This window comes from Artibeus jamaicensis, unplaced genomic scaffold, assembly GCF_021234435.1.
Source record: "Artibeus jamaicensis isolate MK-2021 breed Jamaican fruit bat unplaced genomic scaffold, CSHL_Jam_final contig_419, whole genome shotgun sequence".
NCBI lineage: Eukaryota > Metazoa > Chordata > Mammalia > Chiroptera > Phyllostomidae > Artibeus > Artibeus jamaicensis.
In genome coordinates this window covers 939,475-966,821 of record NW_026521824.1, presented here as the reverse complement: position 1 = coordinate 966,821, position 27,347 = coordinate 939,475, and the positions used below count along the sequence as shown (strand labels likewise).

The window sequence follows — 27,347 nt, the reverse complement described above, 5'->3', positions numbered from 1 at the left end:
TGCTTTGCAGGGGCCAACTTTATGGAGTAGGACTTGCTTCAGCAGGGCTCTGGTGCCCAGTGAGTCTGCCCCTTGAGTGTGTTGCTCATGAGGTGGTTGCTTGGTGTTTTGGTGTGAACTTAAGCTGTCTACCAGGTGCACTGGCCAAGGTCAGCCACTGCCTGTGCTCTTCCCAGGGCCACCCAGCATCAGCTACACAATGATCAGCAGATGGCTGCTCATTGTGCTGGGCTAAGACATACCTGGGAAAGACCAAACTGTGAACCCAAGCTGGCTAACACTAGTGCTAACCCTTGGGACACTTAGCAAGGGGTATGGGGCATGCCAAGGCCAAATGCTCTTTTTTTTGGGGGGGGGTTGTGAACCTTTGAGGGACTTTTTAGTAAAGCCTGCAGCAAGTCAAGACAGGCCATTTGTATGAAAAAGTCACTGGAAACTGCTTGGGTGGACCTGCAAATTGGGTGGAGCAGGATTTTTAAGGAATCACTGGGTTGGGGGAACAGCCTCCTAGGACTCAGGAGACTCAGTGAGACATAGAAATGGTACCCACCTATAGGGAGGGCTCAGCAAAGTGACAATAGCCTCTGCCAGCACTTCTACTTGGGAGAAAGCTCCCCCTCCTATTCTAGCCCCAAAGCCAGACAATTCAGTTTCTCCTTGCACGTCTCTGGCACCTTTTGAGTTGCTGCCCCAGTGTCAGAGCTCAGAGTGAGTGAGTCTGAGTACGTCTGCACAGACCCTTTAAGAGAAACTTCCTGGGACTCAGGAAGCCCTCTGTCTCACTCAGCCTCAATCCCCACTGGTTTTTAGAGCCAGAAGTTGTTGGGAGTTCTCTTTCCAGCTCTGTATTCCTGGGCTGGATGCCTGGTGTGGGGTTGGGCCTCTTGACTCCTCAGGACGGAACATCCACATCTGAGATATCTGTTCCGATTTTTATCAACCACCCATGGCTGTTCTGCATCTCTGCCCCTCCTATCAGTTTCAATGTGGCTGCTTCATTATATTTTTGGTTACAGGACTTCTGTTCAGCCTGACTTTATGTGATTCTGAAGGATGGCTCTTCTGTAGTTTAGTTGTAATTTTGATGTGGTTGTGGGTGAGTGCATTGTTTATCTATGCCTTCGTCTTGACCAGGAGCTCCTCAACCTAATCTCTTGTAAAAACTACACAGTAGTTCACTGTGTAGTGATGTCATGGGCCTTCTGTTTGATGAAAGTAGAAGATTGTTTAGGGGGAATCAGTTTTTTGCTCCTGTATACTGTGCTAAATATTCTTGTTGGCACATTTCTACGCACCTTTTTAAAAATATATTTTATTGATTATGCTATTATAGTTGTCCCATTTTCTCCCCTTCATTCCCCTCCACCCTGCACACCCTCTCCCACCCACATTCCCCCCCTTTAGTTCATGTCCATGTGTCATACTTAGTTCTTTAGCTTCTACATTTCCCATACTATTCTTGCCCTCCCCCTGTCTATTATCTACCTACCATCTATGCTACTTATTCTCTGTACCTTTTCCCCTCTCTCCCCCTCCTACTCCCCTGTTGATAACCTCCATGTGATCTTCATTTCTGTGGTTCTGTTCCTGTTCTAGTTGTTTGCTTAGTTTGTTTTTGTTTTAGGTGTGCTTGTTAATAATTGTGAGTTTGCTGTCATTTTACTGTACATGTTTTTTTTATCTTCTTTTTCTTAGATAAGTCCCTTTAACATTTCATACAATAAGGGCTTGGTGATGATGAACTCCTTGAACTTGACCTTATATGAGAAGCACTTTATCTGCCCTTCTAAATGAAAGCTTTGCTAGATAGAGCAATCTTGGATGTAGGTTCTTGCCTCTTATGACTTGGAATAATACTTTCCAGCCCCTCTTAACTGCAAGGTCTCTTTTGAGGAATCAGCTGTCAGTCTGATGGGAACTCCTTTGTAGGTGACTGTCTCTATCTCTTGCTGCTTCTAGAATTCTCTCCTTCATTTTAATCTTGGGTTACTTAATGATGATGTGCCTTGGTGTGTTCCTCCTTGGGTCCAACTTTTTTGGTGACTGAGCTTGCTGAACTTCCTGGAAGTCTATTTCCTTTGCCAGATTGGGGAAGTTCTCCTTTATTATTTGTTGAAATAACTTTCCCACTTGTTGCTCTTCCTCTTCCCCCTCTGGTACCCCTATAATCCGGATGTTGGAAAGTATAGAGATGTCCTGGAGGTTCCTACGACTCTCCTCATTTTTCTGAATTCTTGTTTCTTCATTCTTTCTGTTTGGTTGTTTCTTTCTTCCTTCTGGTCTACTCCATTGATTTGAGTCCCAGTTTTCTTCCCATCACTACTGGTTCCCTGTGCATTTATTTTACTTCATTTCACTTAGCATAGCCTTCATTTTTTCATTTAATTTACAACCAAATTCAACACGTTCTGTGAGCATCCTGATCACTAGTACTTTGAATTGTGCATTTGATGGGTTGGCAATGTCTTCATCGCTTAGTTGTATTATTTCCAGAGCTTTGATCTGTTCTTCTGTTTGGGCCATGTCTTTTTTGGTCTTGTCATGCCTGTTACATTGAGGGGTGGAGCCTCAGGTGTTCACCAGGGCGGGGCAACCCAGTTGCTGGGTTGTGACGCTATGTGTGGGGGTGGGATCTGAGAGGGAACAATGGCCTTTGCTCTGTTCTCTGCTACCAGATTTCAGTCACTTCCGCTGCTTCCCCTAAGCAACCTGGGCCCTTCTGGTGCTGATTTCTGGATGGATGGGCTTGTGTACCTTCTAGGACCCTGTGGGTCTCTCCAACAAATTCTCCTTTGAGGCTGGGAGTCTCTCCCAGCACCTCAATCCCCACAGGTGTTTTCAATTGGTGTTTTGAGGCTCTATTTCCTGGCGCCTGGACCCTAGGTTGTGTGGTCTGTCTTGCTCCCCAATTTTGCCTGGTTATTTGCGCGCAAATGTGGTACTGCCTGGTCAGCCAGCTGCCTTGTGCACAGTGTCCCACTTCACAACTGCCACCTCACTGGGTCTGCCCGTTGCCACCCTGCACCTGGGATCTGCCAGCTGCCGCCTGCGTGCACAGGGTCTGTCAGCTGCTGCCTTGCACACCAGGTGCTGCTGCTTTTTTTGCTGCGACCCCTCTCCACCCGGATGCTTGACTCCGCCTCTCCTACTGGTCTGGATGAATGTGTGTAGAGGAGTTGAAATAACTCCTTGGTTGTCGGACTTCCATACAGTTCAATTTTCTGTCAGTTCTGGTTGTTATTTTGTTTCTAAATTGTTGTTGTTCTTATTTTGGTTGTAGGAGGAGGGACAGCATGTCTACCTATGCCTCCATCTTGGCTGGAAGTCCTGCACCTGTTTTTTTTTCAGAAGTTAAATTGGCAGGTCACAGGATGTACACATTCTGCCCCTAATTCTAAGTCATCCTCTCTCACTGTCTCCTGGCTACCTGGGGCTCGCCTCTGAAGCAGCCACTGTTACCATTTCTTTACCCACCCAAAGTCAGCCTATAGTTGGATTTTAAATTCTGTCTCACTGCCTTCCAGAAAGACTGCTACCTTATCATCCCAGCAGTGATGCAGTTTTCTCTCCACCCATTTGTCAGTACAGCTACTATCCTTAATCTCTGGCCAGCTGCGAGAAAGAAGTTGAATTTTTTTGGATATTAGTGATCTAAGACATCTTTTCATTAGGAATTATTATCCCCTAGCTCCTCTTCCCAAGGCCATCCACAGATTTTATTGTAAAACCCTAGGATTAAGCAACTAGTGAGAGCTTCCTCCACCAAACTGTTGAGTTCTTTAGGAAAATGGAAAAACGCAACCTGTCATTACTATAAAATACGCGTTGCTGGTGTGATTTCCCTTAAAAGCAATCAACATAGTGTCTGCCACCAGTGCACCTACAGGAAAACAGTTTCCTATCCCAGGGCACCTGCCAGCTCATGGGCCAGCATCCCTCTGGCTGTTCTCTGTGAGGAAATATATAAGCCTAAAATCAGAAACATAAAATCAATTCTCTGCTCTCACTCAAGACCCAGTTAACTCTATGAACAAATCCCCACGAATTGCTGAGTCACAACCCAGAGCCTGAATTGCTCACCATATCCTGACACAGGGGTGTTCTCAGGGGATTTTTCACCCAGTGCTTCTGTGGCTGTTTTCAGCTGCTCTTTCAACCTGCTGATATCACAGTCAGCCTTTGCCCTCACGATGCTCAGTTCTGTGTAGATGTCTTTGTACTTGTCACTAGCATATTTCTTGTCCTTGAAGATAAATGGTCAGAGAAAACAGTGGTTACAACCAGGCCAGGTAGTCTGTCTCCCAGGGGTTGGAATGCTTCTGCCAATTGCCTGGGGAACACATCAGTGGCAGGGGAGGCAGGCTGACCCGGCCTGGTCTTCCAAAGGCAGAAACTGGACACAAACTAAAATAGGCACAGAGTCTCCATCTGAACACAAGACAGGATCCTGGAGAGCTCTTGCAAGCTCAGGCATAGTGTGGGCTGGTCAACCCACCAAGGACCACCAAGGACCTCCCTGTAATCCAGCCTGTAAAACTCCCTCTCTGTTTTAGATTTCCTAAGGAATCCTAGAGGATAATGGCAACCGAATGAACTCTTGCTTCCCAGGATGACATTTCTCTCAGGTCTCACTGTCCTGCCAAAACACAAAGAAGGCATGGAGAACAACCAGGATACAAGGAGACCAGATAGACTTCTCATTTTTACCATACCTGCATGAAGTGGGTTTTTAAGAGAATTCAAATTTGAAAACACATGCCTCATGAAAATAAAGTCTATTCTAGAACAGCCTGAGATACTTGCTGAGCATAGGGACCTCTGTGAGCTCTGCAGACAAGTGAGCTGCCCCATTCAGAACGGGCCCTACCCCATTCTGAGCCCCCCCTGCAGATCCACCCCTGTGGGGGTGTGCTCGCACCCGCAATGCCGTCTGGAGCTCGTCCTTGAGAGAGCTGATCTCCTGTTTTAGGTACTGTATTTCCGATTCCTTGACTCGTAGTAAGACCTAGAATGAGAGAGCAAAAGGAATTTTGGAGTCTTTAAAGCGAAGACTGAGCAGAGAACTCCCCTCCACACAATGAGGAGCAGGCAACTTTCTTCTCATCCTCACCAATATACCATGGAAAATGCCAGCAAATAAAATTTAAACACGACTAACAATTTAAACATTACATACAGACACAGAAAAAGGAAGAAGAACATTGTGGCGACTCCTCCTAGACATGAGGACCCTGGTCCTCAGCCTGGGACCAAGGCAATTTCCTGGGCCTAAGCCTGAGATAGTGTCCATGAAGATGTCCTGTTGAAACTTTTGTTGAATGTACTCTCCCTCTTCCACATCTTTTAGAAATCTAAGTGCTTTCACAACTGCAGTATGGATAAGGCTGTCTTATACATTAAAATTAATTGTTCTACCTTAAGATGAACCTACCAGATTCTGAATAATAGAGTGTTATAGAAACTCAAGCAGCTACAGTGTCCACATAGTTATTAACTGTTTTGTTTTAGGCGATCAGTATTTGTGGTGTGGCAGAAGCAGAGGAGAGGAGAGTAGCAGAGTGAGAATGGGGTTAAAGGTCCCCATAGCATAAGAGGGGTCCCATGCTGCCTGGAAGCTAACTGTTTTCTTTGGCTGTCCTGGGCTGATTTGGATCTTTCATGTTCTTTCCCTCCAGCTGCCTCCAGGTCTCATCCCTGTAATGATCTGTAAGCTTTGGGCCACTCCTTGATCCCCACTTAGGGTTTATACAGTGCAGAACTGGGTGAAGAGGGAGTCAGGCTCCAAGCAGTACCTCTAACTCATAGGCATCCTTGCCCTGTGTGAGGGGTGAGCCAGCAGCCTCCCCACCAGCATCTCCAGTCAGCAGTGTCCGTAATCGTGCAATTTCCGCAGCCAGGCGGTTGTTCAGCTCCTGGGATCAGCAACAACAAAACATGGTTGCTCAACAGAAATTCTTGGGGACCTCAATCAGGAGAGGTTGCTCTCTTATAACACTAAGCAGAAATGAGCAGACACAGGCAGCCATGAGCAGTGCTTGTACACACTATAGCTTTTTAGGTTTAACATGTGCAGGTATAACAGCCTGCAATTTATATCCCTGTAGAAGCCATCTGTGTGGCACTGTATTTTGTAGAATTATGTATTCAGGGTTCCACTATCCTTGATACCTTTTTATCACTATTACTAGAGCTAATCTGTGTTATGATTTGTCCCATTTGAGCTTCTATACAGGTTCTCTATACAGGTCCTAGGTTCTCCAGCTTCCCTCCCACTCACTTTCTCTACCTTCTTTCCAACTGACAAATGGTCATCAGGCCACTGCGGTGACTAAGTGGAAACAGTCCTGCTGCAGTGCCCTCATACAGATTGGCCATGGGCCTGTGGAGGCCTTGCACCTAAACCATGCCAACATGTCTGTTTGCTCAGTGCCTGGGGATGTGAGCAGTGGGTTGTGAGGATGGTGCTCCAATTTGGTACCCACAGAGCTTTTATCAAACTAAAGCTATCTCTAGTCTATTCATTAGCCAGGATTTTAAATGCACCCCAATTTTCTGAGAAGTAGGCAAATTTTGAGAATACCCTGACAAAAATAAATGTGAGCAGTATATGGTCTTGACTAAGAGACATTTATACCTGGTCCTAGACTTGGGGACAGGAAACCTGGACTGGGTACAATGACCCTGCCAGGCCCTACTAAGCAACAACAAAGCAGAAATTCAGAGACACTCAGAAGAGACTGAGACATCTTAGAGTCCAAGTGTAAACACCTGGTTCATGTAGCAGAACAGCCACCACTCTAGCATCTGCAGTGAGTTTCTGTCAACACACTGGCAGATGTCAGATGTTGGGGTGGTGCTTGTAGAGAGTTGGGGACACCCTGAAGTTGAGGCGTGGCCCCTAGCTTGAGCATGGGCTCACCTGATTGTGGGCGTTGAGCTCCTGGTTCTCGCGTTGGCACTGCCGTAGGGCCTGCCGCTCAGCCTCTAGCGCCTGGGCGAGGTGGGCATTCTCCAGGCACTTCTGTGAGTACTGCTCGGAGAGGACCTCCAGCTCCCGCTGCACCGACTGCAACTCCTCCCTGGGGACAGAGCACCAACTCACTCCTTTGTCCCCTCCCCACCCCAGGGCCTAAGCCTCTACAGGTTCTGTGTCCCCACTGTGAAGCTTGAGGGGCAACAAGACAACAGAAAGAACTGTTGAGCAACACAGAACAGGCCTTATGCATTTTGTTTCTCAAAAAGTTTGTACCCAACTGAAGAGAAAACTTAAAAAGTACTTCAAGTTTACAGAAATCTATTCTGTGCCCTTCCCTCACCCTCTTTCAAGTAGCTTAGCAGTCCAACAGACAGAGCCTCTCTTGTGAAGTCAGGAGAGAATTCATTCACTTGTGCTAAAACAAATGTCTTGTTTCTGAGAGAAGTCAGATTTGCACTTTGTTTCAGCTCTAACTTCTGAGGCAATATTTGTCTGATAATGCAGTCCCAGACTCTATTAATCCAAAAAAAATCAAAGCATCAAGATGATGTTCTCTGTCACTCTAAAATCTCTGAGCAGGGCTGGATGTCCCATGGGTAGAGCTGAGGATATGGGGCATCAGGCCAAGGCATCTAGGCCCTGCACACCGTCACCACCCCCTCCAGCCAGGATGAGCATGACAGCAGTCCACAGGAGGCCACCCACTCAGCCCTGGCTCTGACTGCACTAAATGGGAGCCCTGGAAGAGGCAGGGACCTCAATTGTTTTATATTACAAAGCTGGCTCTGCATGACTTTCACAGTGACCAATTCAAGAGCTCCAAGTAGTGGTAGGTCTCAGAAGGAAAAATATAAGCAGCTATGCTGCTGTATTCCCTCCAGTCTCTTGCTTATAAAAAGGGAATCAGCACACGTGCTTTTTAAAAAAACATAGGGCACATGGCCACTTCTGCAACACAGTCATAAAGCGTCAAGCATCAGGCCCCAGACCGGATTCCTTTCTCGCAAGCTACTGAGGCGGCAGCAGCTGATGGATAGAGTGAATTCTGTGCATGGCCTGAGAGGAGTCCTGAAAAAGGGCTAATAGTTATAAAATTTCCTTTCCTATACTTCATTCTCTAGAGTTTGATAATCAGTTTCTATTTGTTTTAGTAACAGGATGACCGTGGGCCATGAGAACCAGTGGCTTACTGACCCTCAACAGCACTCAGCCCCTCTGGAAAAAAGGCTCTGAGCTGCCCTCAGTGCCCATGGGCCTGAGGAAACCCCTCAGGAACCCCATCTGTGTGGCTCCCATAAAAACACAGGAAAGGCACCCTTTCCCATCTTAAAGGCCACCCTCCAGACCCTCCCAAGGGCAGGAAACCAACTTACAGATACTGCCGCCGCAGGGCCTCGATGTCTGAGTTGATGCTGCTGATCTGGGACCGCTGGCTCTTCTCCAACTCGCGCTCCATTTCCTCCCGGTGGGCATTCTTCATGGCTTCAATGGCTGTGGGCAAGGACATGGCCATCAGCACTAACAGCCTGGGGGGCCATATAAGACAATATAACAGCTCCCCACAGTTACTGCTTAACCCATTGTAATCAGGCTGCCTCTCCCAAAATCATTCTCTAGGGTGGATACAGGTGCATTTGTTCTTTTGATGTTAAATGAAGACCAAACTGATTAAATAAATGTCAATGTTAAATTCAAGCATGAGTTTATAAAACAAGCAAGCTTTTAGGTTAGTTTATTTTCCTTCTGGGTACTAAAGCAATAAACCACTGTAAAGTATAATTACATAAAGGGAGGGCAACACAAAAGCAATGGCACTGTGTTTTCTCAGGACACAGCGCCATTTGATTTGTACAAAGATTTTTTTTGTAGGTAGAAGCTATGGTCTGACGTTGCAGGCCACACTATGCAGAGGTCTTATGCTGACAGGTGCCTGTAAGCCAGAGGGGAACGCCACCAATGGGGCTGACCAGGCTGGGGAGTCACACATGTAACGGGGTGTGATGGAGGTCAGCGAGCTGGAGTGGTGGCTTTAGGCTTGCAAGCTCTGAAAGAGCTCGTAAAACCAGCCTTCTCCACAGAGAGTACTGTCAAAGAAAAATCTCAGGGGAGAATCCAGGATGGTGGTGGGATAGGTGAAAATTACACTAGTATCATTCCCAGTCCAAACTGGAATTAAATTAAAATATAGAACAAGTAACCTGAATAGCTGACAGAACACTAGTCTTATCACCAAGGATTTGCAGAAGTCACACTGAAACTGATAAGAACAGCTGAGATTCGAGAAAAGCTGGTCCTGCACCCATGTGCGGCTGTTGAGAATTTGGAGGGATATCTCAGCTGCAAAGGTCCTCCTCTGAGGTGTAATGTCTCAACCCTATGTCAGGCTCCCAAGCCCAGAGCACCAGAGCCGGGAACTGGAGACCATATAACATCTGGCTGTGAAAATCAGTGGGGATTGTGTCTGCCAGGGATAGAAAGGAGTCCGCTAGAAACCCAGCACCCTCTCTCAAAGGCCAATGTACAAAATCTAATCAGTGGCTATTCACCCTGGTGTCTGGCAGAGGGAGAGCAGATTGTAGTGAACTGGACTTATGTGAGGACAGACTGGGTTGGGTGGCTCCAGGGAGAAAGCAGAAGGAACAGCTGCCAGGGTCCCTGTGCTGAGTCCCTCTCCCAAGGGCCCACAGATGCCATCTCTCCTGGGCTGAGCACTCCCCTCCCTACAGCATCAGCCTACAGGAATGCACTATAACTAGCCCCACCCTCTGACTCCCTGTCCTCCCACCCTGCTGATCTCATGACTACTGAGGATTCAGCTGCCTTAGTCCATGGCATGTAGACTTTTCTGAAGGGCTCTTAAGGCTGAATGTAAGGCAGCCTTACGTGACAGAGACTGAGTTGTATGGCTCTGGAGCAGGGACCATCCCCCACCCCCAAGATCCACTAGCTCCATTCTCACAATTGCCCAGAGCCTCATCTGCCAAACTCATACCCTGCAAAAATAGTCAGCTGGCTATGGCCAGCCTGCACTTTGGTGCAAACTCTCTTGGAAGACTCTCAAGGAGATATGGACAGACTTAAGGATAGACTAAGTTGTGTGGCTCTAGGGTTCATGCCCAGGATAAGTAGCAGCCATCTGCAGACTGCTTTGTAGTTTATGCTGAGTGGCAGATGACGTTTGCCAACACCCCTCAAGAGGCCCCAGAACCAGCACACTTGTCAGACAGCTTCAGACTAACCACCTCCACAAGCAACACACTCAAGGGCTGAACTTGGTGGGTACCTGAGCCCCAGTGAAGTTAGTTTTACTCTAAGAGGGTAGAACTCTCTACAGCAGACCCTCCATGGTGGTTGTAGTCAGTCCTACAGCCCATTGGCCTAGGGGTAAATACCTTCTATTGATGTGACATTAGTGAAGGCTCAACTACAACAGAGAGGGTATACACAGGCTCCTGTGACAAGGGAGGCTGTGCCACAGGGCCCTACAGGACACCTACTTCATTCGACCACTCTACCAAGATTGGGAGACATAGCAGCTCTACCTAATATGTAGAAACAAACACAGGGAGGCTGCCAAAATGAGGAGACAAAGAAACATGTTCCAAAATGAAAGAACAGAACAAAACTCTAGAAAAAGAACCGAACAAAACGGAGACAAGCAATCTACTAGATGCAGAGTCCAAAATATTAGTTATATGGATGTTCAATGACCTTAGGGGAACAGGAGATGTACTTAATGAGAACTTCAATAAAGACACAGGAAACATAAAAATGGAGATAGAAAACATAAAAAAAGAACCTTACTGAAGAACACAGTAACTGAAATGAAGAATATGTTACAGGGCACCAAAAGTAGGTAGAGTAGATAAAGCAGAGAATCAAATCAGTGATTTGGAAGATAAGGAGGCAGAAAACACCCAATCAGAAGAGCAGAAAGAAAAGAATCCAAATACTGAGCATACTGTAAGGAGCCTCTGAGACAACTTCAAGTGTACCAACATTTGCATCATGGGGATACTAGGAGGAGGAGAGAGAGAGAGAGCAAGGAATTGAAAAGCTATTTTATTTATTTATTTATTTATTTATTTATTTATTTATTTATTTATTTAAAGATTTTATTTACTTATCTTTAGAGGGGAAGGGAAGGAGACAGGGAGAGAAATATCAATGTATGGTTGCCTCTCATGTGTCCCTGCTGGAAACTGGCCTGCAACCCAGGCATGTGCCCTGACTGGGAATCGAACCGCCATCCTTAGGTTTGTAGGCCTGCACTCAATCCACTGAGCTACGCCAGCCAGGGCAAAAAAAAGCCATTTTAAAAAAATAATGGAAAACTTCCCTACCCTGGTGAAGGAACTAGATATACAAGTCCAGGAAGCACAGAGTGTCCAAAACAAGATGAACTTCAAAAGGTCCACACCAAGAAACATCATAATTAAAAGCCAACAGTTAAAGACAAAGAGGGAATCTTAGAAGCAGCAAGAAAAAGCAGTGTACCTACAAGGAAGCTCCCATAAGACTGTCAGCTGACTTCTTAACAGAAACTTTGCAGGCCTGAAGGATTGGCATGAAATATTCAAAGGGTTGAAAAGCAAGGACCTACAACCAATACTACTCTCTCCAGGAAAACTATCACTTAGAATCAAAGAACATATAGAGTTTCCCAGACAAGAAAAAGCTAATAAACAATTTCACCACCACCAAATCAGTATTATAAGAAATGTTAACCAGTCTTCTTTAAGAAGAATGAAAGATCAATAATATGAATAATAAAGTGGCAATAAATACCTGTCTGCCAATAATTATTTAAATGCAGATTGATTTAAATGTTCCAATCAAAAAGCACATGATGGCTGAATGGATAACAAGACCCTTAAATAAGCTGTCTACAAGAGACTCACTTAGGATTGAAAGACACACACAACTGAAAGTAAAGATAGAAAAGATGTTTCACTGAAATAGAAATGTTAAAATAGAAGCTGTAGTAGCAATACTTATACCAGACAAAATAAACTTTAAAACAAAGGCTATGACAAGAGAAGATAAAAAAGACCCAGCAATTCTACTTCTGGGCATTTATGTAAAGAAGCCCCAAACCCTAAATCAAAAAGATATACATGCATCCATATGTTCACTGCAGCATTATTTACAATAGCTAAGATATGGAAACAACCTAAATGTACATCATCAAATGAATGCATAAACAAGTGGTGCATATATACAATGAAATATGATTCATCCATAAATAGAATGAAATCTTACCATTTGCAACAACATGGATTGGAACATGGTATTGTGCCAAATGAAGTAAGTCAGGCAGAGAAAGAAAAATGCTCTATGATTTCACTTATACTTGGAATCCACCCCCCCCCCAAAAAAAAACCCAAACCGAAACAAAATAAATGAACAAGCAGCAGAAACAAGGCTCATAGATACAGATATTTAAGGTTGCCAGATGTGAACAGGTTTAGGGATGGGTGAGAAAAGAGAAGCAAGTAAGAAGTACAAATTGGTAGTTATAAAACAGTCATGGGGATATAAACTACAGCACAGAGAATAAAGTCAATAATATTGTAATAAGTCTATATGGTGTCAGATGGGTACTATAGTCATCAGGGTGATCACCTCATAAGTAATAATCACAGGGCTATACACCTAAAACTAATATAATATTGAACACATCAACTGTTATTAAAAATTAAAAAATATTTTTTAAAAAACCAAAAAGACAACTGACTGATTAGGAGAATATATTTGCCAATGGTACATCTGATAAGGGGTTAATAGCCATAATTTATAAAGAAATCAGACAACTCAACAACCCAAGGAAACAATTCATTTTAAAAATAGTCAAGGGACCCTAAGTGACTCTTCTCCAAAGAGGACATACAGATGGTCAATAAACATGAAAACATGCTCAATGTCACTAATCATAAGAGAAATGCAAATTAAAACCACAATGAGATATTATTTCAACATGTCAGAATGGCTAGCATCAATAAATCAAAAACCAAACAAGTGTTGTCAAGTGTGTGAAGAAAAAGGAACCCTTGTGCACTGTTGGTGGGAATGCAGACTGGTGTAGCCACTGTGGAATACAGTATAAAAGGTCTTCAAAAAATTAGAATTGGAAGTTCTTTATAACCCAGTGATTCCACTTCTGGATATTCACCTGATGAAATCTAAAACACTAATTCATAAGATATATGCACTGCTATGCTCACTGCAGCATTATTTACAATCGCCAAGATATGGAAACAACCGAAGTGCCCATCAATAGATGAGTGGATAAAAAAGCTGTGGTATGTATATACAATGGAGTATTAGTCAGTCATAAAAAAGGAATGAAACCTTATTGATTTCTGACAACATGGATGGATGTAGAAGGAATTATGTACTAAATGAAATAAGTCAGAGAAAGACAAATACCATATGATTCCACTTTTATGTGGAACCTAAAGAGCAGAATAAACAAACAAAAATGAAACAGACTCATATATACAGGGAACAGACTGATAGTTGCCAGATGGGAAGGGGGTTGAGGGACTAGATAAAAAATGTGAAGGGATCATGAAACACGAATTGGTAGTTACAAAATAGTAACAGGATATAAAGTACAGTGTAGGACATATAGTCAATAATAATGAAATTACTATGTACAGTGCCTGGAAATATCGGGGAATCAACTTATAAAGTATAGGACTGCCTAACCACTATTCTGTACACTTGAAGTTAATACAAAATAATATTGAATGTAAACTGTAATTGAAAAATGAAATTAAAGAAAAAAGAATTAGATTATGAAGCTTAAATTTCAAACAGAAGACAGCACAAAGACCAATCACTACTCTAAGCTGTACATTCAGCTCAGGAATAAGTCGTCCACCTGTCCTGCCCTCTGGGTTAAACTGGCCACCGTGCCCAGTTCCCACCTGAGATGGTGGCCGCAGTTTCCTCAGCCAGGAGACGGTCTTTCTCTTCCCGCAGTTTCTCCAGTTCCCGCTGGTGCTGCCTCTGGAGATCTTCAATCTTTTTCTGGTGTGTTTCCTCCATTGCTGCAAACCCACGTTCGCATGTGGCCTGCAAGATGCAAAGGGGACTTTATCCTTTGTTTCTTTACCTTTGAGTTGGGCGTCCTGTTTAATAAGTCAGCAGCTCTGCCTGCTCCAGAAAACACACTCTCTGAAGGCAAGCACTGAGCCAGTGGAGTCACTGAATGGCTGTCTGGAGACTTTCACTGATGATACTGAGCATTTATGCTATGAAAGCAGTTACAAAGGGGTGCTTACATCTATAAATTGTCTTATTTCTGTGACCTGAATCCTGTGAAAAGCTGGCATTGTGAGTGGCAAGAGGCTGCAGTAGAATCTAAACTAGCCAATCCTGGGCCTTGATAGAGTTACTGCCAGGGAGGACTGACGAGAGGGAGAGGAGAGTGAGTGTGCGGAGGCCGGCCCTGTTTGGTTTGTTTACGCAACAAATAGCTCTCAGCACCAGTGCATTTCACAAATAAGCCATACTCATATGATTTCATCAGCTGGAGTGCTCCAAGGGGCCTGGCCCTGCCACCCTCTAGCTGGCTACCCTCATGTGGTCATTGAACCTCTCTGGTGTCTATGAGGGAATTACATTAGGCTATATGATCTCTTCTCTTCCACCCTGCATTTTCCCTCTTTTTCTTTTGAAGTACAAACAGGGGGCACAAATTAACTAGTGACTGTACTAACTGTATTAAGACACAGAGCAGAAAAACTATTCTCTAAACCTATATATGTCTCATTACAACCTGTGTTAGTTTATTACCTGGGCCTGCAGGGGAAGGACACAGGTATGGCCCTAAGAAGGGACTGAACCATCCCACAGCTACACTGGGAAGCCCAGGCCTGGCTTACCAAAGTTGCTCTTGCTGGGCAGATGAGTGTCCCACATAGATGCAAAGAGGTGGTGTGTATAGCTGTTTTGTGCACGAAGTCACACTTTCTGCCTAAATTCTTTGCAAGATCTGTTTCTGAATAAGGATCAGGCCTTTCAGTGATTTTTTTTTTTAAGTGGAAGCATGTGGCCATGTTACATTTATAAATGCAAGTGTAGTGGAGTCTTCCTCCTTCTAACCCTATTATTATTTGGTTGATCTTCTTGCACATGGATTCAAGAAAAAAAAATACCAAGAAATCAAATTACCATGCTTGGCTGTCTTTAAGCCCCCACAGTAATTGTGAGGCCCTTCTGAGGTTCTCAATTCAGTATTTTCAAACTCATGGTCACAGTCTGGACCTCACTGCCACAGATCTGTTGTACTGGGCATATGGTTTCAACTGTTGTTCACTATTAACTGGGCACTACTTCTCCCAGAGGCTGTGCCTGGAAGCCAGTGGTCTCCTTTCACCACCAGCACACAAGACAGCTGGGGGAATTCTGGTGCTGTGTCTCCTGGCCCCTCACCTGCTCTCCGCCCACCATCTTCTCTCCTGTGTGGTTTGGTTCACATATGGCTTCTTGGTTAACACACAGCTAGAAGGTCTTGTAAGTATTAGTTTGATTTGAGTGCTTTAAAATATTTACATGATGATAAAATTCTTCCTACAGAAACTCTGAGGTACCTTTAAAGACTAGTTGCTTCCTTGGAGAGCATATGTGTTCAAAATAATTTCTCTGCAAACAAATTTTGATTTTTAAGCCAAAAATCCCTGGGATCAATGAAAGTTCCTCCATGACTACTGTGCAGAATCACAAGGGAAGGTTTCAGCCTGTGGCTGTGGCAGAGGGGCCATCAGGCCCAAGCCTCAGGCTCTCCAACCCAGACAAAAAGCTGCAAAAAGTAACAGCATTAGCCAGGTCCTTTCAAGAGTTCTGTCTGGTTCTAATTTCTGTGTGTTCAAGGGTGTCAATGAGAACACCATGGTCCTATGTCACCACTGAGGGACACTGGGTCCTGGCACCATCTGTGGCCAGTATTCTCTTTTCTGATATCTTGCTAACTGGGGTGCGAGGAAACCACTTTGGCCAAAGACTTATGTAAGCCCAGCTGACTGATGTGGGAGCTGAAACAGCCTCACTGTGCAGGAGGCTCTGGTGGAGCAAGCAGTCCCTGTGGTGGGGAATGAGCACTCAGGCCCTTGTGGACTCAAGATGTGTAGGTGCCCCCTTCACAGCCTGGAATGCCACCTTTGAGTACCAGGACCTGGTTATTCTGCCTAATGGTGTAGGAATGTGAAACAGGGTAAGGGTGTGGAGGACAGTGACAAGAAAAGTGTGATTTCTCAAAGTTCCTAAGAAGGAACACCAGCAGCTGAAAGTTGCTCTTATATTCCTGACACAGAATGCCCATTAAATGCCAGTTCCCCAGAGATTTGGGGTGGGAGAGTAAGTAACTCTCGACAATGTATTGCAAATATTACTACCTTTTGGGAACCACAAACTCTGTTCTCTTAGGAGAGTTAAGAAGACAGTTCTTCAAGAGTGCCCCTGGACTGTCTATCCTGGGTTGTTTTCCTTAAGGGTGGGTTTGCACCAGCTTGGAGGTGGGGGTGGGAAAGAGGGTGAGGCTGTGAGGGGCTGAGCAGGAGAGCAGGGGCTTCCCCTGCTGGGGGAACACAGAGAGGTTTCTAGAAGTAGGTGGAAAGGCTATGGGGAGACTATACTTCCTCTCTCACCAGTGATCCGGTTCTGCTAGTTCTTTCCTGGTAGGGGATATTGAACAGGATGCTAGACCCTAACCCAGGGCATGCTCTGAGGCCACACCATGGTGAGTGAAGAGTCAAATACACAGAATGTTGACCACATTCTGCTCATACAGTAACTCAGGGCCAAGAACTATCTCCCAGCTCCACCCTGAGAGTCCGATGCACCAGACACTGCCCCCCAACAAGCAGGCAAATGCCTGCCTCTTGACTGCTTTACAATTAAATGATGCTTCAAAACCTTAAGGTTCTCAAAGTCTTTCTGGTACTTCTCCCGCAGTGTAGCTGTGTTGCCCTCCAGGTCCTTGTGCTCCAGCTCCTCCCGCATGATGTCCATCTGTGCCTCCAGCTCCTGGATGCGCTCTCTCAGCCCTGTCATGGAATCAGTCTCCCCAGTGGCCACCTGCAGGGACTCCTGGGGCTGGGTGGCTGGCCAGGTGGAGGTGGGCAGCTTGTGGGGGCTGCTAGCCAGGAGGGCTTCCGGGGGCCGCCCCTGGTAGTGGCAGAGTCTCTCCTGCAGGCACTGGAGGTTCTGGGAGTAGTGCTCCTGCAAGATCCTCAGCTCTTCCTCATGGATGGTCTGTAGCTCTTTGACCTTAAGCTGGAACTTGTCCTCCAGGGTCTGCATCTGCTCCACGTGGTGCCTCTCTAAGTCCTGCCTGTCTCTGACAGAGGCATCCAGCTGACTGAGGACTCTGCTGTGCTCAGCCTGCAGTGTATTCTCTGCTCTGTTCAACTGCTCCACCACACACCTGATTTCCTCCTCATACCTCCCTTGCAGGGCAAACATGTTCTCGCTGTGCTTGCTTTCCACTTCTTCCAGGTACTTCTGCTGATGGTCTAGCTGGGTGACCTGGGCCTTGAGCTCTGCATTTTCCCTTTGAACGATGGCAATCACTTCTAGGTACTCGCTCTTCTGCTTCTGGAGAAGTTCCTTGTATTCCTCCCTCAGGGCCCCAACAACCTGCTCGTGCTCCTGACAGGAGGCCCCTGTGCTCTGCCAGGACTCCTTGTAGCACTGGAGCTCCTTTTCATACTCCAGACGGATTTTGCAGGCTGCATAACACACTTGTGCCTGAATAATTGCATCTTTAACTAATAATGAAGAATATTGACCAAGGCCTCCCAAATAAGTGTTATAGGAAAGATTTTGGGACACCTGAAGAAGCTTCTGACAATCTCTTACTGATTCCACAGTGGGAAGAGAAGTTAAAGAGGCAGATATATCTCTTAAGAGGCTGGCCTTATCTTTAAGCTGCAGGGCGAGTTCTTCCTGAATAGCAACGAGGGTCCCAGAGCTCTGATCAGACAAGGGAAAGGGTTCCTGGGAGCTGGCTACATCTCGATGACTCAGTTCTTCTCCTAATGAGCTCAACTCCCAGGATACCTGCACACCATCTGCAATGCCTGCTGAAAGCGAGAGGGCTTCCGAGACCTGCTGCATCACTTTATCAAATTCAGGGGTTTGGTAGGTTCCCAGGATTTCCCCCAGCATGTGCTTATGCTGCTGCAGGGCCATCTGGGTCCCCTGGAGAGTCTCCTGGATGCTCTGCAACCGACGGTGGAATGATTCCCTCAATGACTGCACAGCAAAGCTGAGCTCCGCCCTGACCCATGTAGCATCTGCCAGGGCAGGGACTAGGGCTTGTGGGATGCTCTGCTGCCCACCTCCTGATACACTGGCCGCCTCTCCTCCCACCATCCCCAGGTGCTTACTCAGGGACTCAACCTGGCTCCAGAATTCACCATCCACCAGCACTTTCTTAGCCCAGGTGTCTGCTGCAGCCCCAAGACAAACTGCAGCACTTCCAGACTCCAGAGGCAACCTCCCTGACTGAGAAATCTCATGGAGAACGCGTGAGATATCTGATGTTGTGTTTTTTAAAGAGTCTGCTATTTGGTTTATCAGTGAGGCTTCCAGAGCTATTTGATCAGAAAGTAGCTTAAGCTGCTCCTGCTCAGTTAGTTCAGGCAGGTGAGGTGGCTGCTGCAAAGTCTCTTTCCCTTTCTCCAAGACGCTCCCTTCCTCTAGCTGAGCATGGGCCCCGCTGTCTGCAGGGGCTGGCCAGTGATGTAGGGCCTGGATGGCGTGGACTAACACTCTCTCCATGCTGGCCAGGGGGCCCGCTCCTGCCTCCTGTGCTTCCTCCTGGCCAGACCCTGGCAGAGATCGTAATTGTTCGCGGCAATTTTCCAAGCAAGCCAAGGCCTGGGTGTTTTTTACCTGGAAATTGCCAAGTTCTCCGACGTGATTTTCAACTATCTTTGCCCTAGCCTGTTTTTCCTGCTCCAGCTGGGAGGCCAGCATGCCAACCTGGAGTAGGCTGGCACGGAGCTGCTCTCGGAGCCTTGCCTCAGTGCTGGCCCACTGGTGGTGCAGCGTGAGCAGAGCCTCCTGGCTCTGGCCCTGCTGGCTCTCCAGCTTCACTGTCACATCTTTGAGCTTCTCTTCTGTGATGTAGAGCTTGGTCTCCAGGGAGTGTATTATGGAGAGGTAGGTGTCAGAATCACTGGCTGCAGGAAGAGAGCTCAGGGTGGCCTCTGATGACATGCTTTCCTCTGAGGGTGACCGGTCTTGACTAGTATCAGAAGATGTGCTACTGGTCCAGGTTTTCTCGGACCCATCAGCCTGGGTGTATTTCTGGCACTGGATTGTAGAGAACCGGATTCTTTGCCTTTTCACGCTGGGTACCCCCTGCTCACATTTTGCTGTGTTCTTCACGTGCCCCTCCTTGTTGGGCACTTCTGACTTTGGGGGCATCATGCTCACTTCTGTCCTAGGGCTGCTGTGCCTATGTTTCTCCCTAAGAGCAGCCCCTGGGTCGTCCTCCTCGAGCCTCAAGGGTGGGAAGCCTGGAGATGAGCCTGAGGCTTGGAGCTGTGGGCCTGAAAGTGCAATGCCATCCTCCTCTGCTTCTTCCAGGGAGCTCTGAAGCTCCTCAACTTCCTCTAATGATGCCTTTGTAAACTTCCTTAAAATTTCTTCCTTTGTCTGGAGCTTCATTTCTGTTTCCTCTAAGCTGCTCCCCAAGGCAACCATTTTAACCAAAGCCTCATTGAGGTCCTGATCTTTCTTTTCCAGAACTTTCTCATGCATTTCCTTGATGTGCTTCAGCTCTTCCTCCTTTTCTTTCAGCAGAGTGTGCATGTCCTGGAGCTGGCTGGCTACTCTCCTGTAGGAGTGTTCCAGGTTCTGGTAGTCTGCCTCTCTTCCCCTCAGCTTCTTCTGAAGCTCAGCTATGTCCCCATCAGACAGGGCAATGCGCTCCATCAGCTCCTGGAAGCGTTGCTTGATCAGGTCCCGCTCGTCTCTGAGGCTTTGGACATGCTCAGCCAGCTTGTGGATGCTGGCCTCCTTTACCTGTAGCTGCTCCTCCAGCTGGTGCATGGCCTCGCTGCCCTCAAACCGGGCACTAAGCTTCTCCTTCTGGAGGAGCTCCATCTGTCGTTCGTGGTCCTGGAGCTGGTCCTCATAGGCGCTAGCCTTGTCCTCCACCTGCCTCAGGTTCTGCAGCAGCACCTGCTTCTCTTTCTCACAGCTCTCCAGCAGCAGCTCATAGTTCCTCTGCAGCTTCTCCTCCATTAGCCGCTGGGCTTGCTCACTGGCGCTGAGCTGCTGGCTGAGATCAGTGATGCGCTCCTGCAGCCTTTGCACCTCCTTCTGCCGGTCCCTCTGCAGCGCCTGTTGTGTCTCCAGGTACCGCAGTGCCTGTGTCTTCTCCACCAGCAGGGCCTCTGTGCTCTTAAGCTTCTGCTCACTGGCCTGAAGCTGACCGCTCAGCACAGCCTTGCTGTGCTTCCACTCCTCCAAATGCTCACGGACCTTGTCTTTCTCCAGTTTCAGGTCATCCTTGAGCCTGGCCAGTGCCTGTTCCTTGATGGTAAGCTCAGCGGCAGCATTACTGAGCCTCGCCTGAAGGCTGTGGATCTCTGTCTCGTGGTGCTGGACTGTGTCCTTGGCCTCCCTGTAGCTGCGCTTCGGGGCCTGGGTCTGCTGCGTGGTTAGCCCCTGGCGCCAGCACTGGACCTCCAGCTCCCTTTGCAGATCTTGATTGACTCTGTGGAGCCTCTGCCAGGCACCAGGTTGGGAGGTGGCCACTTCAGTCTTAAAAAAACCGATTAAACACTGGTTAGAAACACTCGGGCTTCCCAGTTCTGAGTGTCACACCTCTGGCCAGGGTCAACCACAGAAAAGCTCCTTGGTGGGTTTGCTGATAATTGTCCTTGGCACAATTTTTTTCATTAAAAAAATCCAACAAATCATCTTAATTATTTTGATAAGTGTTGCTTCCAGGTAAACAGAAAACATGAATAACAACATCAAAACGACTCTAATCAAATAGCTTCTAGGAGAAGTAACCAAACAAAAAGAATAATGGAATACACGGGTAAGCAAAAACAAAGACTGAGAACAAGAGACAGGAAGGAAAGAAGGGGGAGTAGAGCGCGGGCATCTGTTTGTTTTGCAAAACAAAAGGTACAAAGCTCTAGACAATCAACCCTAAAAAAGCACAGGAGGCAGGGTGTAAGTGATGACGTCACTTCCTTCTAGGACTGGAAGAGAAGGAAGGGAAGCAACTGCTCGGGAATGTCAGCAAGGTGACATCCGAACATTTTCCTTTTGAAGTGGAGCTCATCCTCTATAGTAACAGGAAGAACTAATCTCTACCTGTAAGAAGACAAAATGAGGGGAAAACAAAAACCATGGAGTAAAATATGATAATCAACAAAACAAACAAACCTTCATGGAGTTCAAATAAGACAGTGTGAAGAAGCATGCAAAAAGCAAAACACAAATGAAACAAAACTCCCCAAAAGGAAAGGCATTCAGACTAGACAGAACTAATAACATCGGGAAAAAAACAACATGAACAAAAGTGAGAACAGCCCAGCCTAAGAATTTGGCCTGCCTCAGTCTGCTGGGAAAGCCACAGATGTGACACTCAGTTATATTATTAAGTTACACTCCACTGCAAGTCCAAACCATGCAAGCTCCTCCTCCCATCACTGTTAGCACAGCACCCTTCCTGGGCAAACTCCTTCTGACCCTTAATCCCAAAGGTCCTTGCTCATTCTGACTTCTGATTACAAGCATTCCCAAAGTGTGAAGGGAGGTAAAAGCAACCTGCTATTAGATCTAGTGGGAAGGTGTTTAGAAGCCAGTTCTGCCCAGTGCCAGCTGATAAGGGCTTGAGTGCAGGATCATGCAATCATCCAAGTTAGACACAGAGGTAGGTTCTGAGGTTAAGATGTGCAAAATCTGCAGCTAGTATCTTTACCACCTGATGTTAAGTGAATTTGTGTGGGATGGCCCAACCAAGGTTTAAAAAGATGGTCCTCAGATCTAGCTAGAGGTTCCATACAAATCACCCAGAAAGCCCAGAGTGAGCTATGCATGAAAGACACCCACCATCACCAGCTCCTGGAGCACGGCAATAACTGAACTAGGCGTGGCAGTAACTATGGCAGAAAGGGCTGGAAAGGAGGATGCAGGGCACACAGGTGCCCAGAGCCACAGTCCAAGTTGGGGGAAATAAGAAATGGAAGAAAGAAAGAGAAAGCAACAAAAATGGCATGGATAGCAGCAGGAAGGCAGACTCTGCCTAGAGGGTTCACAGGGTACCCAGGATGACAAGGCATGATGATCTGGAAAATGTTGACACGGCAACTATTCATAGAGACGTGGAGTCATGGAGAGCTGGAAAGGCCCTCAGGGCAAGGTGTAAGTCTGCGCAATCTAAGAGAAGGTAATGCCGGTGGGGGACACCAGCTTGTGCTGGTCAGTGACAGAGCCTAGACTTAAACCCTGAACCCTGACTTGATAGTTGAGTCCTCAGCTTTGGCAGAGCCCTGTTCCATCACACTATTTTGCTTTCCCCCAGTACTCATTCGTTAGTTCTCTCCTCCCACCAGCATGTCACTCCACAGGGCAGGAGTGTGTTATTTTCTACCCCAGAATTAGAATAGGGCCTAGAATGCTGCAGGACAGTCAGCCTGCACCAGCCCACCCTGTCCAGCTGACCTATTGCCTGGGGAGACACCCCCAGCAGTGCTCAGTGGTCTCTGTGAATCTGCTTGCTGAGCAGGACTGTGGCACAGAGATCTCTGGTGGTGGATACTCGGTTTGGGCCCTCAGCTTAGGACCCAGGCTGTGGTTCTCCTAATCTCTCTTAAGCTGGCTCAGGGCTGGGTGGCCACATTTTCTCCCTAAAACTTCAGTCTACAAAGAAAGAAGTGGGGCCATTGGGCTAGTGGTAATAGCCTAGGTCTACCTGTAGGTATGGATAGACACAGATAGGGAAGGAGGACCCCTGCCATCTTTGCCACTAACTTAGTCATAAGGCGGCACTTGGTTGGCTGTTACTCAATTTCTTCAATCTGTAAAATAGGCCTATTGCTGTTTTTTTTTTTTTTTTAATAAACAACTTAGAAGTGACTTGCAAATGTATGGTATTTATAATAAATATATATTGGGTCAATTTGAGAGGGAAAAGAAAAAAGCCACCAAAATTATTTTATTAAAAAACAAAGGAAAACCCCTTAGATATATAAGTTTCAGGCTCTGAGAGCCACGGTCCTGGGGCAGAGGAGCCAGAGGATGACACTTGGGAGAGATGGCCCCTGCTCAGGCAGGTTTTGCACATTCCTAGCCTGTCGGGGTCCTTTGTATGGAGGTCCTGAGTGCATTTCGAGCACCAAGGTAGCCCCTCAGCCCTACCTGCAGCACATAGCCCTCCCGGGCACTCTGCTCCCGGCCCAGAGCCACTCTCAGTTGATCCTGCAGGAGCCGGTTTTGCTCCAAAAGGTCCGAGGCCTCCTTCTGGCTCTGCTCCAACTGTTGGCAGAAAGACATGCATTTTAAAGCACCATGATAGTAACAGACAGAAGCAGCAGTCCAGTGCAGGCCCAGAGTGGCATTTCTGGCATGAGCTGGGCTGAGCACGGAGTCCTCCCTGGCCTTCCAGAGGTCAGAGATGAGCTACTTTGTCCTGAAGTGCAGCATCTGGAACAGAAGCCTCCAACTGTTAAGTATATAATGTACTTTTTGGACCATAAGATGCACCTAGGTTTTAAAGGAAAATAGGAGAAAAAATTTTTGAAGCAAAAAATGTGCTTTAAATATTTAATAACATAAATAACATAATACTTCACCAATGTAAATGTAAACAAAACTCAACAGCAGCATTAACAACTATTATTCCTCCCAAATTTGGGGGGAGTGGGCGTGGGAAATGCATCTTATAGTCTGAAAAATATGGTATACATCTACAGCACAGCAGACCTGTGGACCTGTTACCCTGAATACCCACAAAATTTTCACACCAGCTTAAGGTTCCAGTACTCAGACCCCACCAGAAACTGAGGCTTTGTGTCAGTACCAGAAGGAAGATCATGCCACTGGGTCCTTCCTGCATCCTCAGCATGGTCCAAAAGTCCAGTGCTACCCTGGGCGAGCCTCATTCCAGGCCCTGCCTTGTTTCCCACTACAACAATTCTACTTGTTTTTATTTATCTTTAGAAGGGAAGAGAAGGAGAGAAATATCAATGTATGGTTGCTTCTGGTGCATCCCCTGATGGGAACTGGCCCCTGCTGGGAACTGGCCTGCAACCCAGGCATGTGCCCTGACAGGGAATCTAACCGTGATCTTTTGGTTTGCAGGCCCGTGCTCAATCCACTGAGCTACACCAGCCAGGTCTAACAATTCTACTTTTATACAATGAATTCCATGTAAAAGTCTGCAAAGAGGATTCCTGAAGTATTCCACAAGATGTGGAAAGTAAGCAAGCTACTTCACACACTTCTTGCGTTCAATGGTTTCAAATTCAGTTATTCATCTATTCATCTCTTCCTCAAACATTCCGTAGGTGTCTACTGGGCCACTTGGGCCAATGTGCCTGCCCCACCCTGCTCTGGAGGCTGCGGGAAGTCGGAGAGGTGGAGTGCAGTGGACAGGGGAGTGCTGCCAGGACGTGCTGTGAGAGGTGCGGAGAACTGACTTTCAGACACTGTTGCTTTAAATAAATGTATGGTTCAGCGTGTGGTCTGCTGGCCAGCAGGCCCATTTTTGCAGCTGAGAGCAGTGTGAGTTTGAACTTTTATTTACTGTATACTGTCTTAATTATCTTATTTACAAACATAAAAATGTAAATAAAAGTGTTCATGTTAGTGATAGATGTCAGCCTCATAAATCTAATAAACTAGGAAAAAGAAGAGAAGTGAAGGCAGACCAAAGTGACAAATCTTTAATTAGCTCATGTAAAAGAACACATTTGAACCATGAAACTGTTACAGGGGAGCTGCCAAGGGAGCTCCCTGAACCATGAAACTGCCAATGGAGCTCCTTAGCCAAAAACTCCCTTGCTCAGACTTATAAACCCACTGAAGTTCCCTAGATTTGGTTCCTGCATGTTTTCATGAAGAAACATATTATGCTTTAAATGCAGGGGCGGGCTGCTCATCTCTGCATCCAGATGCCCCGAGAGGCCTGCTCCACAAAAAGCCTCCAGAGTGCAGCCCATGCCAACTGAAGTAAGTTACAGGGCACCCTTCACCTGCTCACCCACCAAGGGCTTCTGTTTTATATTTTGAACATCCAGAATCTACCTACTTCTTGCTGCCTGCTCTGCACCCCCTCATGTCTCATTGAAGGTCATCAGGCTGCTAAGAAAGTACTGGGGCTCTTCCCTATCTCCAACTTTGACCTGTTCGACTCAAAGCTGCTTAGTGAGGATCAAAAATTAACTCTGCTCACGTTCCTCTTTAGCCTGAGTACACAAGGTCCCCACCTGGGCTCTGTAACCCTACTAGCCTCTTCCCTGGCCACCCCTGACTCTTAATGGCAGTGCCCTTGCCACATGGCAAACTACTCTGTCCTTCTGGAAAGGTCTGGTGCCCCCTGTCACCTGGCATTAGTTGGTACTTCCTGTACTTCTCACCAACTATACTGTACTCTAAGAACCTGTCTGCCCATGTGTCTATGTTCCTGAATGGTCTGCCAGCCCGTGAGGGGAGGGAACACGTCTTCCTCGGTGTTATGCAGCTGAACCACTCAGGGCACCACCAGGCACCATTGTTGCTCAGGAAAGGCTGCTATATGGAACCCACCCACCTGTCCACTTATGGCTGCCTCTAGTCATTACCTCCTTTTCCAGCAGAGAGGTCAGCTCATGATTGGAGAGCCTGTCACTTCTGTCCTCACAGGACAGGTGCAGAGGGGCAATGGGCACCTGCTTTTCTTCCCGTAGAGGGGTGGTCTCCACCTGATGCCACCGCTGTTCGATCTCCACATGGACGTTCTGTGTCTTGGGGTTGGGGGACACAGGCGGCCCCGGGCTCCGATCAACCTCCATCCGCAAGGCTGTATCGTCAGTGGCTGTCCCATCTACAGTGTCGAGCATCCCAAAGCGCTTGCGGCGTTCTTCCCGCCTCCGAGCACGTTCCCGCTCCAGCTCTCCTGACTCTGCCTCAGGGAGCATGTCAGGGGGCACTGTGGCACTGGCCCTCTCCTTAGCCAGGGCCTGCTGCAAGGGGCGGAACTCAGCCCAATCAAAGGTCTTGGATCGTCCCTCCCGTCTCCGCTCCCGAGCACGGCTCCTCTTCTGCTCAGGATCTGGCTCTCTGGGCTCCATCTCTTGCTTCTCACTTGACCTCAGGCAAGTCTCAAAGGAGGAGCTATTCCGGTTCTTCTCCTCAGGCAATGAGCTGGGGGCAGGGGGCAAACAGCTTATCAGGTATGACTCCTGGTATTCACACCAGCAGAGGGCCCCAGCTCCCTTGGGGCAGGGCAAGAAAGGACATTTTTTCATCATTTCCTCAGAGGGAATCTAAACTGAGTTCGAGTGGAGATGGGAGGAAAAAAACCACAGAAAGCCTAGAGGTTTCTGGAAGGAAGATATTACAATGGTCCCCCAACTGAGGAGATGCGATAGAGGAGTGTCATGATAGTCCTGTCACTGGGAAAATAAAGCACAGGGAGCCCCTACCCTGCTTAGAGCCAAGGTGGAGAGCCCTGACAGGCTGCACAAGGGACAGCCGCTGTCCAAACCCTTCATGAAGGAGGCTGACCCTGTGGCATGTACATACTTACTGGATAATGGTAACAGAATGAATGAGACCAAACATGTCTCTTGAAAGGACCATGAGTTTTTAACAAGCAGGGAAGGAACATGGTCAGGTCTGTGTTTTAGGAAACCCACTCTGGTGGCTGCTGTGATAGAGGAATAAGAGTGACAGGCCTGAGATAACCTGTGAACAAATCAGATACATTGCTCAGATGGCACCAAGGAGCACATCCCATGCAGCAGCCCACTTGACAGGTAGAGAGCAGGACCCTTGAGGGCACTTCTGCCTGCCCAGCAGAAAAGTCCATGCCTTTTCCCAATTTGCCTCAAAGTAAAGGTTCCTGAAGAGGAACTCACCTGGGTAGTGGTAGGGTGGAGGCATCAGTTATGGCGGTTGGAAGCAGGGTTTTACAGGCTCTATGGACTAATCCTGGAGACCCACAGCCTGAACAGTAGGCAGTGGCAAAACATAGAATCAGGAGCCACTAGGGGTTGCAAGGGAAGGTGGGGGCTCCAGGGAGCACCCGTGTTTAAATGGGGGCCAAAGAGAAAGGACTGAGTGAAAGAGGCACCCTAGGAGGAGAGGATGCAGGTGCCACCACCCGCTAGGCTGCCAGTCCCAGCAGCTA

The 27,347-nt window shown here is 47.1% G+C and overlaps 1 protein-coding gene across 7 annotated transcripts in view; it reads right to left on the bottom strand.

Moving 5' to 3' along the window:
* Positions 1-27,347, bottom strand: part of MPRIP (myosin phosphatase Rho interacting protein) — a 161,085-nt gene that overhangs the window by 13,265 nt on the left and 120,473 nt on the right. For 5 of the 7 annotated variants that reach the window (XM_037163187.2, XM_037163186.2, XM_037163192.2 and 2 more), the window contains 9 exons: positions 25,798-26,359; positions 23,375-23,491; positions 16,898-20,761; positions 13,909-14,056; positions 8,350-8,467; positions 6,920-7,079; positions 5,793-5,912; positions 4,919-5,005; positions 4,081-4,243 (listed from right to left, as the gene is read on the bottom strand). In XM_037163187.2, coding sequence (XP_037019082.2) covers positions 4,081-4,243; positions 4,919-5,005; positions 5,793-5,912; positions 6,920-7,079; positions 8,350-8,467; positions 13,909-14,056; positions 16,898-20,761; positions 23,375-23,491; positions 25,798-26,359 — 5,339 coding nt within the window. The remainder of the gene's footprint in view (positions 1-4,080; positions 4,244-4,918; positions 5,006-5,792; positions 5,913-6,919; positions 7,080-8,349; positions 8,468-13,908; positions 14,057-16,897; positions 20,762-23,374; positions 23,492-25,797; positions 26,360-27,347) is intronic. The other 2 variants (XM_037163194.2, XM_037163193.2) reach the window with 1 other exon arrangement.